The 17528-nt window shown below is 37.8% G+C and overlaps 1 protein-coding gene across 3 annotated transcripts in view; it reads right to left on the bottom strand.

Moving 5' to 3' along the window:
- The window catches only part of LOC124866813 (protein unc-13 homolog C-like), a 188194-nt gene that overhangs the window by 157629 nt on the left and 13037 nt on the right, over positions 1-17528 (bottom strand). For 2 of the 3 annotated variants that reach the window (XM_047362769.1, XM_047362770.1), the window contains exons 3-4: positions 6125-6147; positions 5493-5539 (exon numbers count right to left, since the gene is read on the bottom strand). In XM_047362769.1, the coding sequence (XP_047218725.1) occupies positions 5493-5539; positions 6125-6147 (70 nt within the window). The remainder of the gene's footprint in view (positions 1-5492; positions 5540-6124; positions 6148-17528) is intronic. The other variant, XM_047362772.1, reaches the window with a different exon arrangement.

Here is a 17528-nt window from a genome sequence, read left to right as displayed (position 1 = left end):
ATCTCCTGCTACGAGATCTTGCAACATTATAATGCGACAACATTTCTTTCAAATCTAAAGACTCGTGTCTCGTGAAGAGCTATTTAGCTGCTGTCTGTGTGAGATGTTATCAGGTCTTTAACATTGACCCCTGTATCCATGTTTAAAACCCCTTTTTTGATTAGTAGTAGTTCATTAGTTGTTTTTCTGTGTTGTTGGTTGACTTGGTTGTTTTAGATCTGACTGACAATTCAACCTGAAAAGACTCACAATAGGAAACACAAAGATGGTGATTAGAGAAGTTTATTGATAAAGTTTAGATCTTTGGCGCTCAGACCTCGGAGGAAGACATGAATGCTGAGAATGACATTAGCTTGAATGAAAAAATAAAAATGACTGATTGAAATTATTATGTTAATATTAAGTTAATTTTAAAATATTAAGTTGTTCTTGTTATCTTATATAGGCTTCTTGAACAAGTATTGTTTTTTTTATAGGTTGGTTAGGTTTAGCACACTCACTTTAATTTCACTCCTGACCATTTTCATAGAAATGTTTTTCTGCTTTATTAAATACTGCCAAGAGAGTAGGGTGTTACCCTAGAAAAAGGGCCTTGATGTTGTACTTTTTAATGTAACCTAAATGAATGGGTGGATTTTTGCTGAGGAAGGAAGCTAAGCATTTCAGACTGATTAAAATGTGTGAGAATTATAAGTCTGTCATCTCAGCTTAAAACATTTCTAGGGTTTTTATTTTCTTATTTCTTGTTCCCTCCTTTCTGTAACGTGGAGGAAGTTTAACTCTAATCTAACTTTTGATTCTAACCTCTGAGCTCACTCGCTTCTCCTAATTTCATTTCATAAACTAGAAAACAGTAAGGTAGAGTCAGCTTTACAGTTTGGAATTTGGAGAGACTTTGTACAGATTATTAAGTGTAAGAGTGTGACAGAATCTTCACTTATAGTTTAATTGCTGGAAATCTATGGTGCAGTATCAATGCCAAAATTAAGACTATTGCACACCCAGCGGTGGCTACTTCCTTGTTGCAGGAGGCTATATCCATTCTGAAGCCAGCTACTGATCTGATCTGATTAATGATAGGCTGGCACTGGTAACTGAGCAGCCGGTGCTGGCAAATGAGAAGGAGAGTAATCACTTACATGCGTTAGCATTGGGGAGGCTAGTGACTAGCATTCCTTGGATGGTCACAAAGCTGAAGATGGCTTCCGATTGTCGCTTCAGAAACAGTTAAACTTAAAGGGCAATTCCACCTCATTTTTCATTACCTTGAACATCTTTAATCTGTTCCAAATCAAAAACTACAGTACTTAGACACTTCAACCCTGGACTAGATTGTTCTACACTAATAGCACATAATAAGCACAACTTACAGAAAACTCAAAACAGGCTAAAAGGTGGTTGGGTTAGAGGTCACAATAAAATAGGCCCTACAATATTTTTATTATTAATGCAGTTCTTTCTTGATTTTCATGTTTGATTTCCATGCTCCCAGCTGCATCAGAATCTCCTCTCTCTGTGCAAAGAATGAATACAGATATGACTTTTATCAGAATTTCTTTTGTTCTTTTTTTACAAGATTGTTTTTGATGATCCTCTTTCTTCAGTCACTCTTATTTTCTTACCTCTCCTCCATCTGGCCATGCTCAGTTTGTTCCACTGGCTCAGCCCTGGTTAGCTTTCTGACCTTTTTCAAACCAGTTATTGATGAATGAATTAGCCTACATCACAAAGAAAATATCCTGACAGTTACTCTCTGAGCTACCATGTGTTTGTTGATAGGACCTCCTGTCCTTAGGAAAAACTGATTTCTTTTATTTGTGGCACAAGTAACCTTTATTCATTAGTAGTTTAGCAGTAAGAAAGGCAGAATGAGAAGGGGAAGACATGCAGTAAATGGCTCAGGAACTGAACTCAGAACAGCTTAATCAAGGACTAGAACCTTCCTGCTATGGTGAACCTGCTATTATGATTTTGCTTTGTATTATTGTCCCTGCATAATTCTCAGATATTTCTTGGGGTTTTTTTTCTGTTGATTTAGTTACTTTAATAAGGTTTACCATTACAATTCCTTTAATTTCTGAAATAGCAAGATATCCGCAGATTTGAGCTTAAAAAAATCACTCAGTCGTAGGACCAAAGGAACTGTTAATTGGAGGACCTCGCTACAGATTTGGAGGACTACAAAAATGTGAGTCACAGATGTCTCTTCTTCTGCTCTGTGAGCAATAAGACATCAATTTGCCATTTTTATTATTTATTGGCATTAAAACAAATAATTTGTTGGTAAAACCTTTCTCTCTCTCTGCAGTTGTTTGTGTGGCCAGCTGGTCACATAGACTGAAGGAGCTCACTACATTCAAGGCCAGATCCGCTGCAGGCCTCGTCACTAGCTTGATTGTTGGATAAAATGGTCCAACAACAACAACCTCCTCACCCTCCAAACCTGTTCACTAAATACATCAGATGGTATGAAGTCATCTTATTCCGGTGTAGAGTTATTTGGTGAAAATGGCTACAAGCTGCTTTATTGAGGCTGGTTGCATATAGATTTTCATAAATCCACTAGCCACTTAATAGTCTTCAATTAAAAATACTTACAGTAACATAAAGGAACCCTATACAAAAGTTGCTCGAATCGTGAAAACGTAATAATCAATGAGACAGCCTAATAAAATTTTAATCACCTGTAATTATATCAAACCTTTTTACAAAGTTACAAGTCTATAACACTGTAATGCTCAAAGGTACATGTAAACAAAAGTATAAATCCAGCTATATGAACTTCCACCAGACATCCAAGTGCAATTCTTAAAGCTTGACAGTCTGAACCAGTTAGGAATGATCAGAGTAAAATGATTAGGGAAGCAGAACGTTAATCCTAATGGTAATGTAACAAGGTGTAAACATGTCTGTCTGACTTTAAGTTATAATTTCCGTGTATGAGTTTTATGTAAAAGAGAAAATCAGAAAGTTTTTCAACACCCGAGAAATATAGTAAAATGTCAATTGATACTTGAAAAATAATCAGTCAAAACTCTTGATCTAAATAGACTGTTTTGAAACATTAACATATAGTAGTGATAAAAGTACCTTTATAATCTGATCATTCAAACCCACAATAAACACAAAAGTCATAGACGTCTGCTAAACAACAATCACGTTTTAGCCTGTTTTGAGTGTTCTTTAAATTCTGTTCTATGTTTATGACGCATTTAGAGCAAGTAATGAAATAGTGGGTGTGAGGATTTTGAACTATCTCAAAAAAGATGCCAAAAACAGAGTGGAATTTACCCAGGTTCATAATAAATATTTTACCGATCCTCCTTCTCCACGGAAAGTTCCTGTCCTCCCTGTGCTCGCCTTAGGACACCTGCTTAATTGCTTAACAGGTGTACCGCCCCAGTCAAACTCCCCACCTGCTACTGTCCCCAGACTGGGTCACACCCTGCACACACAAGGGTTCTTAAAGAACTGTATTTTTGAAGCAGGACCAGTTCTAATGTGGTCCAAATGCAAAAAAAGCACTGAAATCACCTTTCACGGAACTTTCACAAATCAAATAAAGCTTTCACAAACCCCAAACTTGGTTTATAAGATGCTGGTATTAGTGTAAATCTAGTCCGGGTTTGAAGTGTCTAAGTACTGTAGTTTTTAAGTTGGAGCAGATTAAAGATGCTCAAGGTAATGAAAAATGAGGTGGAATTGCCGTTTAAGTTTACTGTTTCTGAAGTGCCAATTCGAAGCCAAGTTCAGCTTCGTGACCAGCCAAGGAATGCTAGTCACTAGCCTCTCCGATGCTAATACAACTGAGTACTCTCCTTCTCATTTGCCAGCACTGGCTGCTCAGTTACCGGTGCTGACCTATTATTAATCAGATCAGTAGCTGCCTTCGGAATGGATATAGCCTCCTGGAACAAGAAGGCAGCCACCGGAGGTTGCGCAATAGTCTTAATTTTGGCACTAACACTGCACCACAGAAATCAGGCATTTCTGTTTTTCTGACCAGAGCCTCTCTCGCTCCCACTCTTAGTGGTGAAGTTACCCATTCAGCATCAGTGGATGTAATTGACATGAACAGCACTGATTTGGACCCCAAAGGGGATATATATATATATATATATATCCATAGGACACCAAACATTCAGGATCACTTTGTTAAAATGTACATTATGTTAAAGAAGCTAAATACTGACCAATGAATATTAACATCATAAAACCCTTCAAAATTCAAGTGATGAACCAGTGGTACCAAAAAATAAATGTCTCTAACCAATACTTTATTTGATCTTTAGGTTTATTCCTAACAGCTTGCCATGAAAATACAACTTTGTGTTTTGGTTGATTTGTTGAAAAACAAAACAGTTAACTGTTTAAGAAACACAAAAAGATACTTTTACAAGAACAAATGATTATAGGAAAACTCGGAATAAACTGAATAATGCATTTCTTTGTTGGATTTTTATAGTACTGGACAATATATTGTATCTCAATTATCACGATATCATTGTGTACCATATCACAATCACAAAGAACTGGTTAAACTGAATATTTGGTTGGCTGCTACTGTATATTTGAAGGCTATGCGTTGACACCATCAAAGGGAATAACATTTTTAAAAATGCACAAATTTGACTTCTGGGCAGATACAAATTCTGTGTTCCCTTTAGAGATCTGACTTCTGATTCCAATATTTTTTTCCCAAGACTGTTAACACATAACAAAGAAAAAAAAAATTCTGGTTCTTTAATACTGGTTTAAAACTGGTTCTTTAATGAGGTAGTTGTTTTGAATCAAACAGAAAATGAAGAATTTACAAGATTATCCCCATTTATGCATATAAGCAAATGTCCTTATCAGATTTTGATTAAACTCAAACAAGTGCATGAAATTATTGTTGTGTTGGCTTATGAGTTCCTTTCATCAAAATGATGAGAGTTCTTAGTTTTGTGGCATTCACTTTTCAGGTAAAAAAATAAAATGAGTTTTCTGTATTTGACCTGCCAATCACCAGTCAGATCCATTAATAGAAAATTGTCAGATTTCTGACTAATGCATCTCTAAATATTATAATATATATACTAATACATATGGCCAGTTGAATACTCTATTACTGCCCTTGACATCTACTTTTAGTGGCCAAAGCTCAAGAAAGGTTGTGGCGAAATTGTAATGATAGAAAACAAAGAAAAGGTTAAATTAAACAAAAATATCAATTACACATTTTCCTCATATTGTGCACACCTTGATTTTCACTTAAGATATAACTTTTCTGAAACTGTTTATCCACTGCTTACAGTTATTTTTTTTATGTTTGATTAGCTAACAGTGGTTTCAAACGTTTGCACATTACTACATTGTGAAAGCATTAATATTTGTGATTTTACTTTCGGTTTTGTGACAAAACAGGAAGCAGAATCCTTCATTAAAACTCCTTGCTTGCAATCCAATTATTCCTGACAACCAATCAGGTCATGACATAAGCCACCACTCACCCTCCAGACTGCAAACCAAGCAATTTGGGATCCAAAATACTGCGAGGCTGCAGAAAGAAGAAACAGTGTAAGACTAGAAATACAAGGAGAGTGCACACAACAAAATTTAAAACAAACAGTGTCAAAAAGAGAAGGAAAATTGCACAGTATGATAAGGCTTGGAAAAACTGCATGTCAGTTCAGGACTGGATAAATGACTGGAGAGAGGGAAGTGTAGAACAGGGAGAAAGGAGGGAATCACCACAGGCAGAGTCCAAATTATTCTACAACAGTGTAATTTGTCGACTCAAGACTGAGAGTTTTGCTGCTCTAGATGCTTCAGGCAAGATTTGCCTATTGTGTAACACTCCCTCCTCACTGGCCAAAAGCCCATTTTAAAATGCATCATTAAAATGAAAATGCTGAATAAGGAAATAATCAGCTCAAAATGACTACAAAATGGTACATGCCGCATTCTCTTCAATCTGTACAAAATTTACCTTTACTGATCTACATGAAAACAAATACACTCACAGGTACAGGCACATACATAATAGCTAAGACACGACAGTTGTCACCACGTATACCACAAAGACACACATGCACATGCAAGGAAATCACGTGTCCGATTATCTGATATAAAACAGTAAAACCTGAGTATCCAGAGCACTGGTGTCTAAAAGGAGAAAATGACAACAGGAGGAAGTGTTAGGAGGGATGAGCTAGCTATGAAATGCAAACACTTATAGGACACTTATCCACTTTCACTATTTAATAACACAACTGAGTTTCTGAAATAACTTTTGCAGAAATAGAGACAGAGTCAACAAACACCTTTGGGAAATTAGCTTTGAAGAGAAGAATATATTAAAACCAATACAGGGGTTTTGTAAAACAAGAATTTTAAGTGGAAAATTGAAGATTAGCGGAATCCAACACTTTCTGGCACAACTTCATCTACTTCCAAGGTGCAAGGAGATGAACAAAGATCTTGTGAGGTGAAGATTAGCAACACTTGAAATTCTGAGGAAACAACTTTATTAGCTAACATTTTAATTACTAGCTAGCATTTTTATCACTAACAGGTAAAGTGAACACTGAATTTCCTGATCATTGCACATGTTAGTGGCTGGGATGTATTAAGCAGCATGTGACCTCAAACGTGATGTGTTTAAAAGTAGGGAAAATTGGCAAGCATAGGGATTGGAGCAAGTTTGGCCAGGGCCAAATTGCAATAGTGTTATGGTTGTTCCTGGTGTGCAGTGGCCGGTATTGGAACTGTGGTGAACTGGTGACTGGGTCATGGTTGGTCAAGCCACATTAATTCATATTATGAGTGAAGGCAGCTTCTAATAGAAAGGTGCCAGTATACACTTGCATCATTGTTTTTTGTTTATGAAGCTGTGCAGCTGCAGAATAGTCAGAGTGACCATACCGACCCCTGTCCACCACCATTAAAAGCACCAGCAATGGGCGTCTTAAAATCAGAACCAAAGAGCAATTGGAAGAGGAAAATGTGATTTTGCTGATTTGCATTTTCTTTTACATTACATGGATGGCCAGATCCATGTGCATTTTTTTCCAGGGGTACACATGGCACCATGGTGCACCATGGGAAGAAGACTAGCTGTTGGACATAGTGTGAGAAACCTAGGGTCCAGTCGTTATTTAGATGTTACTTTAAAATTTATAGTCAACCCTTTACATTGTTGCTTACCATGTACACCCTGTCATGTAAACTGCATAGCACGAGGACTATAGCCTCATTTGGCACAAAAATTGTCCCTACTACAAAGCAAAAGTAGTTCAGGAAGTTTTTGAGGAGCAAAACAATCAGGTTAAGGTGTTTACACCAAAACCCTAAAGCCACAGATCTCAATCCAATTTAGCATGTGCAGGACAAACATATCTGGTCAATGGAAGCCCCAACTCACAAGGACAATCTGATACTCTCTGCTCTGGCACATGTTACTTGCTAAATACCACAGCACACCTTTAAGGGTCTATTGGAGTCTATACCTGGATGGGTAAGGGCAGTTTTTGCAGTAAAAGGAGGGTCAACACACTATTAGGCAGGTGGTCATAATGTAATACCTGATTGGTGTTTTTTACTAAATAGTTCCATATATAATATTAAAATTGTTTGCCTCTGGTAGACTCATAGACATCAATATATGGAACAGGTATAATCAGTTGGCTTCCTGTTACAATTTTAAAGATCGAGTTCAGAGAGTAGGCTAATTGATGTCCAGGTTATCCATGAGTGATATACGACAGCATAATCAAGTCGTTTAGTGTTACTAAGAGACTACAGCTGCTCACAAGAGAAATATCAAATTATAATTCTGATTAAAACAGCACAGCAGGCTGTTCATCATTATACACGTGCTTTATAAAAACAGCATAAGTCAGAGTAGTTTTGCTGTTCAGTTTTGTAATGTGCTCCATTCCATTGTGCTTGATCGGTTTAATTAAAAGTAAAAGCTGTTAGATAAAACAATGACTCTTAGCATAACAATAATGCTGAACCTGTATATTGATTGAGAGAATAGTGATGGTGTTTTAATGCTTTTACTGTTCACCACACAATTATGTCTTTTTAAGATGAGCGATACATGGAAGTTCTGTGATAATATAGTGCAAGTAATGTCTCTCAGTCAGCACACGGTAAATTGTGAATACTAATTATAAGGTTGGCTCTGCAAAATATGTTTTTTTGTTGTTTTTTTTTCAGATGTGTGAACGTACTGTTCGCCACAACAAATCTGAAGGCCTGCTGAGAACCAGCATCTCAAGAAGGGGTAAGCTGCCAGCAGTACTATGGACAGCAATCAACTGAAGCCCTTTCAGCTGCGCTTTACAAGATAGAGGCATTACTCTACCAGTAAGTCTGCAGGAGCACCAGATAAAGTCAGGTTACAAAGATAGGCCATAGACTGCTGATATAAACCTAATTTCACAGGTGCCTTAAATCTGTGGAAAAAATGTAATTGATTGATAGAAACCCTCAGTGTGTGTGTTTGTGTGTATGTATGCGTGCTAAGGGACAAAGTGTTGTTGAAGTGACACCAGCAGCAGTCAATCCTTTCAGTTTAATTGCTGACACACATGGACACAGTACATAGATCACACCTCTGTGCAACAGAAAAGCTTGCACCTGGCTTACAGTATAACCTGAACTGACCAATGCCCCCAACACAACCAGGGAACTGAAAAATGTGTTAATGTGTAGACAAGCAATACCCCTTTCTTGCATACACACATGCATATAGAGAAAGAAAATCTGTATCTCAACACCAGATTTGAAAGATCAACTGTGATCTTACTGTTTTGCGAAAACTGTTTCATGTTTTCCATGGGACCTCTGTTTTTTATACAGACTTTCAACTGTCAGTGCTTTGACAAGGTATGCCACAGTCACACTCCAACACTGTCATCGCTCCAGGGCATGAAGGTATTTCCAAGCAGCTCCCAAACAACAGGGCATATCCAGACAAAAGAAGAACAAGTCCTATGATAGTCTATCCAAAGCTTGTCTACCTCTAGTGTCGTACTCTAAAACTAGAGGTACACAAGCATTAAAACATTGCAAATGTACAGTGCCTTGCAGAAGTTTTGATGCCACTTAAACTATTCTACATTTTCTCAAGTTACAGCCACACATTCAATGTAATATGCTGGGAGATTTTGTGATAGACCACAACAAATTAGCTATAAAAGAAGAAACAGGATACCTGGTTGTTAGAATTTTTGGGTGTGTATATTTATTTAGCTCCCTTAACTTTTATATCACTAAACTAACACCGGGGCAACCAATTGCCTTCAGAAGGTAACTAAATAGTAAATAGAGTCCATCAGTGTTCAATTTAATGTCAGTATATATACAGGGGTTGGACAATGAAACTGAAGCCTGTCATTTTAGTGTGGGAGGTTTCATGGCTAAATTGGACCAGTTTGGTAGCCAGTCTTCATTGATTGCACATTGCACCAGTAAGAGCAGAGTGTGAAGGTTCAATTAGCAGGGTAAGAGCACAGTTTTGCTCAAAATATTGAAATGCACACAACATTATGGGTGACATACCAGAGTTCAAAAGAGGACAAATTGTTGGTGCACGTCTTGCTGGCGCATCTGTGACCAAGACAGCAAGTCTTTGTGATGTATCAAGAGCCATGGTATCCACGGTGATGTCAGCATACCACCAGGGAGGACGAACCACATCCAACAGGATTAACTGTGGATGTAAGAGGAAGCTGTCTGAAAGAGATGTTCGGGTGCTAACCCGGATTGTATTCAAAAAACATAAAACCATGGCTGCCCAAATCACGGCAGAATTAAATGTGCCCCTCAACTCTCCTGTTTCCACCAGAACTGTCCGTCAGGAGTTCCACAGGGTCAATATACACGGCCAGGCTGCTATAGCCAAACCTTTGGTGACTCATGCCAATGCCAAACGTCGGTTTCAATGGTGCAAGGAGCGCCAATCTTGGGCTGTGGACAACGTGAAATATGTATTGTTCTCTGATGAGTCCACCTTTACTGTTTTCCCCACATCCGGGAGAGTTACGGTGTGGAGAAGCCCCAAAGAAGCGTACCACCCAGACTGTTGCATGCCCAGAGTGAAGCATGGGGGTGGATCAGTGATGGTTTGGGCTGCCATATCATGGCATTCCCTTGGCCCAGTACTTGTGCTAGATGGGTGCGTCACTGCCAAGGACTACCGAACCATTCTTGAGGACCATGTGCATCCAATGGTTCAAACATTGTATCCTGAAGGCGGTGCCGTGTATCAGGATGACAATGCACCAATACACACAGCAAGACTGATGAAAGATTGGTTTGATGAACATGAAAGTGAAGTTGAACATCTCCCATGGCCTGCACAGTCACCAGATCTAAATATTATTGAGCCACTTTGGGGTGTTTTGGAGGAGCAAGTCAGGAAACGTTTTCCTCCACCAGTATCACGTAGTGACCTGGCCACTATCCTGCAAGAAGAATGGCTTAAAATCCCTCTGACCACTGTGCAGGACTTGTATATGTCATTCCCAAGACGAATTGATGCTGTATTGGCCGCAAAATGAGGCCCTACACCACACTAATAAATTATTGTGGTCTAAAACCAGGTGTTTCAGTTTCATTGTCCAACCCCTGTACATCTGAAGGCCTCAGAGTTTCATTAGAGAAAAATGGCTTCATAAAATCCCAACAATACACAAAATAGGTGAAGGATAAAGTTGTGAAAGAGTTTAAAGCAGTTCTTGCATTTCAGGGAGCTCTGTTAAAAATGCCAGACTATTGCACAATTACAAATCGAACACAATTTAGCTTTTGACCCAAACCAACAGGTCAGGCAAAGACAACATTAATTAAAGTACCAGCAAGGAGGCCCATTTTAACTCTGAAGGAGCTGCAAAGATCCACAACTCAGGTGGAAAAGTCTGTTGACAGGTCACGTATGAGATGAGCATTCGACAAAGCTGGCCTTCATGGAAGAGTAACAGCAAAGAAGCCATTGTTGATATAAAGCATATCTTATGTGCTTTTAACGTAAATATAGAAAAATCGAGGAAACATGCTATTAAAGGTTGCAAAAGTGTTAAGACTGGGGCAGAGGTTCACAGCCCTAAACATACAGCCAGAGCTGCAATGCAACAGTTTAGATCAAAGCATATTCATGTGTTAGAATGGAATAGTCAAAGTCAGGATTAAAGTGCCATTAAGAATGTGTTGTTGGACTTTAACAGTTCTCTTCTCTATCCTATCTGGACAAACATTTCAGCCTCTTTTAGTGTAAAGCTGGTGGAGAAATACACTAAAAGGTTTGAGACTGTAATTATAGATACAAGTAGTTCTACAAAGTATTTAGTTACAAATGTTAAAAACCATGCATTGTTCTGCTTTATAATTGTGTGTTACTTTGTGTTGGGCTATCACATAAAATATCACTAAAATGCTTTAAAGATTGTGTTTGAAATGTGACAAAATCATAACAATTTTTACCTTATAATTGTACTTTTATATAGCAATATCATCTAAACTTTTATGTTATACCTCATTCCAGATCTTACACTAAATTTTAAATTACATGAAGTTAACCTAACCCTTTAATGATTACATAATATAGGCAGTGAAACACAATATGCATTTTAATCTTTATGTGATTAATATTTTAATACTTTAATTTAAGCTGAGGGAAGCATATTCCTGTAAAGCAATAAGTGGTTTTAAATAGGATATACTTTTATTAGAAGAGTAGTTTTTAAAGTGGTAATGTGTCTGATGCATAGTTTAAAATGGCCCTCAAGCCCTTTTAAATGGAAAGACAATCATGTGCTGGTAAGAAGAGTAAAAAAAGTAACAGAAGAGGTTAATTCTAACTTTTCTTTCAAAGTTTTAGAAAATCACATGTAAATTAATATTGACTGCTTCTATAATATCCATATACTATGGAGATTCTTACACCAAAACTGTGGTGCATAAAGTAAATTATGTTGTGCATTTTATTTATCAACTTCTAAGCATAATGGTGCAAGTTAAATACCACCACTTCTACTGAATCCTATCAATCAATTCTATATGTACACCCTAATGCTATGATGTCTGTTGCTTAACCTACTTACCTCATAATATTACTTGACCAAACTAAGTCAAAGTAATTTCCATACAATTTGCAACAAGAACATTTAAACAATAAAAAACAGAGCTAGGCAGGGAAACAAACTGTAGGAAAACCTTTTGCTGGTTTCATGCAGCACATCAGTGCTCCCCTCTCTGATCTTAAAGCAGTGGGTATCATGTTTGGTGAAATTTGTACTTGACTAAAGTACAGACATGAACTCGGTCACAGCATGGTGAGTTGGAATGATTTAATTAATGAAAAAGTACAAAAACGTACAGTCAGGTGTAAGGAGAACAGAGCAGGAAAAACAGACAGAAAATTGTATGGAAGAACATGGAGGGAGCAGGCATGGAACGGAAGTCAAACAGAAGAATCCAGCACTAAACTGTGGGAACTAGCGAGCTAATATACTGAGGCAGGGGTGAAAGATGACCAATGAACTAAATGATGGGCAGCTCAGGCACAGTGAAGGCAGAGAAGCTGAGGGAAAGAGACTAATTAATCAGCCCAGTTACTAACAGTAACACAAAGAAACTATCAAACCAAGGAGAAAAGAGATCTAAGAGAAATAATTCTAAAAATAAAAGGAACATAAGAATAATCTAGGTAAGTAAAACACAAAGGAATTACCTAATATGAAGACACCTACTAACAATAATGAACACAGAGAAATGGACGTACACCAACAAGGAGATGATCAAAATAAACACAAAAAATAAAAATAAAACCCAAACATCTCAAGATCGTGACAGCAGGGCTAACACATATTTGGCCTGGATGACTTGCTACTGATATAAAGCAATTACATGGCTGCATATTACCATTAAATTTATCTGCCTTCATCTACTGGAGCTAACCTTAAACCCTTAGCAAGCTAATGTTAGCATGTCTAGCTTTAGTGTTGCACATTAATAAATAAAAAATGATGTTCAGAGTCAATAACCACCTAAAACCGCTTTGGTTATTCCAAAGCTTTAATGTAAAAATTACAAAATCAAAGTTTAAAAACTCTTGGCAACCTCTCCATTAGCTTCATGAGGTGAATATGATTTGTCTTATTGTAAAGGGTATGTACATATCTGGTTTTAACTATATTAAAGTTGGATTTCTAACCATTCTTATTCTAATCTTGGTATATAACTTTGTAGAAAATAAATCTCTAGTAAAACATGTTAACAAGAAGAAAATTACAAAGCGTGATGTATGGCAGTGATTATTTAATGAGACGATGGCTTACATATTAGGTGTTTAATTTGAAAGACAGAACTTCTCCATGTTGCATATAAAGTATAAACAGATTTTCCCCTTGTTCTCCCTCATACGTATTCAGTCAGAGTTCTGAACTGGATGGCATTACGTACTATACAACAGAGTCCCTAAATATACATTTTTCATATCCACACTTTATTAGGAAGTGATGCAATAAGCATAAAGAGGGTCTACCTCCTGTGCACATCAGACCTTTATAAATATTCCTAGCAAGGCTGACCTGGATACAAAATGCCCTTGAGTGGTGTGAATTAGCATCTGAATACAGACTCAACTGTAGCCGATTGAAGACAGACATAAGAGCTGCAGCACTACTGAGACTCCTCATAGCTATCACTCAGACCACATAGAACTCTTTGGAGCATGAGTACAGGAAGAACATATTGGCTATAAGGGATAAGGCATAAATCAAATAAGGGGAAGTAAAGCAGACACAAGCATTTATGATTGTTTCTTGATCAGTAGCAAAAAAGATGAAAAAAGGTACAATAAACTGCTTGCATAAGTGTGTACAGCCATAGAGAGATATTTTGTTTTTTGCATCTTTATATACAAATTCAGTATTCGGTATTCTTGGGTACACACCTACAATCAATTATAGCAAATCTGGTTAATCTAAAGTAATGAGACATTTGCTCAATTGCATAATTTGCACCGAGGTTACAAAGGATTTATAGTCTAATTGTAAAAGTATTGGACAGTAGAAAAGCACGGAAGAATTTCCCAGTATTATATTTTACCACTACTGGACATTTCTTCAAAATGTAAAAAAAAAAAAATAGATGGAAACTGCTTTGTGAGGTTGCCAATAGGTACTTACACTGACACTGAAAGAGCTAGACAAATGTCTGGCAAGCATTTGTTGTGTTGTACAGGTCCTTCTCAAAATATTAGCATATTGTGATAAAGTTCATTATTTTCCATAATGTCATGATGAAAATTTAACATTCATATATTTTAGATTCATTGCACACTAACTGAAATATTTCAGGTCTTTTATTGTCTTAATATGGATGATTTTGGCATACAGCTCATGAAAACCCAAAATTCCTATCTCACAAAATTAGCATATTTCATCCGACCAATAAAAGAAAGGTGATTTTAATACAAAAAACGTCAACCTTCAAATAATCATGTACAGTTATGCACTCAATACTTGGTCGGGAATCCTTTGGCAGAAATGACTGCTTCAATGCGGCGTGGCATGGAGGCAATCAGCCTGTGGCACTGCTGAGGTCTTATGGAGGCCCAGGATGCTTCGATAGCGGCCTTTAGCTCATCCAGAGTGTTGGATCTTGAGTCTCTCAACGTTCTCTTCACAATATCCCACAGATTCTCTATGGGGTTCAGGTCAGGAGAGTTGGCAGGCCAATTGAGCACAGTGATACCATGGTCAGTAAACCATTTACCAGTGGTTTTGGCACTGTGAGCAGGTGCCAGGTCGTGCTGAAAAATGAAATCTTCATCTCCATAAAGCTTTTCAGCAGATGGAAGCATGAAGTGCTCCAAAATCTCCTGATAGCTAGCTGCATTGACCCTGCCCTTGATAAAACACAGTGGACCAACACCAGCAGCTGACACGGCCCCCCAGACCATCACTGACTGTGGGTACTTGACACTGGACTTCTGGCATTTTGGCATTTCCTTCTCCCCAGTCTTCCTCCAGAGTCTGGCACCTTGATTTCTGAATGACATGCAGAATTTGCTTTCATCCGAAAAAAGTACTTTGGACCACTGAGCAACAGTCCAGTGCTGCTTCTCTGTAGCCCAGGTCTGGGGAATGCGGCACCTGTAGCCCATTTCCTGCACACACCTGTGCACGGTGGCTCTGGATGTTTCTACTCCACACTCAGTCCACTGCTTCCGCAGGTCCCCCAAGGTTTGGAATCGGCCCTTCTCCACAATCTTCCTCAGGGTCCGGTCACCTCTTCTCGTTGTGCAGCGTTTTCTGCCACACTTTTTCCTTCCCACAGACTTCCCACGGAGGTGCCTTGATACAGCACTCTGGGAACAGCCTATTCGTACAGAAATTTCTTTCTGTGTCTTACCCTCTTGCTTGAGGGTGTCAATAGTGGCCTTCTGGACAGCAGTCAGGTCGGCAGTCTTACCCATGATTGGGGTTTTGAGTGATGAACCAGGCTGGGAGTTTTAAAGGCCCCAGGAATCTTTTGCAGGTGTTTAGAGTTAACTCGTTGATTCAGATGATTAGGTTCATAGCTCGTTTAGAGACCCTTTTAATGATATGCTAATTTTGTGAGATAGGAATTTTGGGTTTTCATGAGCTGTATGCCAAAATCATCCGTATTAAGACAATAAAAGACCTGAAATATTTCAGTTAGTGTGCAATGAATCTAAAATATATGAATGTTAAATTTTCATTATGACATTATGGAAAATAATAAACTTTATCACAATATGCTAATATTTTGAGAAGGACCAGTATATGTGACAACACTTTCCTGTGATTTCTAAGTGTCTTGACTAAGTATTTTTAATGACACAATCCATTTCTTCCGAAGAAAACATCTAGGCCTAGCTAAAATAAAAGCCTTTTGAGTGAGTTAGAGCTATGGTCTGATGAAACCAAATTTATAGTCTGAAGACACAATTCCAAGACTTATTTTTAGAACACGATCAACACAGTGCATCATCATAAGGAAACCAACTCAAAGTAAGTCATGATCTGAGGTTGCTTTTCCTCAGATGGAACAGGGGTTTTGCCAAGGAAATGAAATTATAAGCAGTTCCTCCAGGTGTCTGCTAACAATTGAAGATGAAGATGAATTTCCTTTTTTTAGCATAACACACAGTTTAAGCATACAGTACAAACACTTCAACAATACGATGGCTTCACTAGAAGAAATGTAAGTTTTGGAATGGTCTAGCCAAAGTTCAGAGCAAATTCCTACCCAAAATCAAAGGGTCAGCTGAAAGGGCTATTACTAAAACATGTTATCACAGCTATAGAAATTCGGAAAATGTATGCCAGGTAGAGGGGACAAATATTACCGATTAAAGATTTGGTATCCTGATAGAGTTCAACCAAGACGGAATGGGAATGCTGTTTTTGAATCAAACAGTGTTTCTTTAATGATGTGTATTTTTATGCATCCAGGTTATGACAACTTTTTTCCCTAATAATTCTTCTGTTGAATTGTAAAGGGTAAAACAAGTCCATTCCACATATTCGATTATAGACACTTCCATAAAATAGGAGGTAAAAAACAGATTTTATATAGATCTGACTATTCTTGCTGCCACTATATTTATTACATGCAACATACTGTCATACCTGCTTGTGTTTTGAGTTCTTGAGTTTGTTTTTTGGTATTTTACCTGGTCTAGTCCTTTGTTTTCTGTCTCCCAGAACCCCAAGGCCACACCTGTCTGTGTTTTCCCCTGTCTGGTCACATGTGTCATTGGTTCCCCCTGCTGTCCAGTTTTGTATTTAAGCCCGTTTGTTTCCTTTGTTCCCCGCTGGTTCCTTATGTGTTTGTGTGCATGCCTAGTACCCTGTCTGTGTCCAGCCATGAGCACTAAAGTGTCGTCTTACCTGCAAACTTCGAGCTTAAGGAGTTCTGACCCGCATATTGGTCCAACAGAAACCCACATTATGACACATACAGGATAGAAAGATTTTTTCACACTAATTGTGTTGATTTGTAAGCTCTATTGCTGACCTAAACTACCTCACTGTGAGTGCCACAGTGGCAGCATAGGTGGGTTAAGTACATTTGATTTTAAGCATGAAAATTGCCCCAGTGCCAAGCTGTTCAATCAATAAGTCAATCTTATTTTTTTCAAGCCTTGAACTTGTCAGGTATACAGCACTTTGAATCAAGGTAAGGCAAGTTGGAAAGAAACAAAAGCCTAATACAAGCTGACATATTAAAAGAATGACATGATACTAAAAAAGGGCAAAACGTTCATTTAAAAACTGTTTTTAAAATCTTCTGCCAGAACATAATCCGGTTAATATTTATTTAGAAAAAGATCGTATTGGTGCTTTTCACTTTAAGTAACAAATATTATCTTTTGTTGGTGGAGTGGAACTAATAAGCTGTTTTAAAAAATCAAAACTACTTAGGGAGATATCAAACATATTGTTAGGTTTGAAATTGACACTGTTCTCATGACAATGCTAAAGACTCAATGGATGGTTCAAATT

Source organism: Girardinichthys multiradiatus, chromosome 4 (genome assembly GCF_021462225.1).
Source record: "Girardinichthys multiradiatus isolate DD_20200921_A chromosome 4, DD_fGirMul_XY1, whole genome shotgun sequence".
Classification (NCBI taxonomy): Eukaryota; Metazoa; Chordata; class Actinopteri; order Cyprinodontiformes; family Goodeidae; genus Girardinichthys; species Girardinichthys multiradiatus.
The sequence above is the reverse complement of the archived record's forward strand: the minus strand, read 5'-3'. Positions and strand labels throughout refer to the sequence as shown.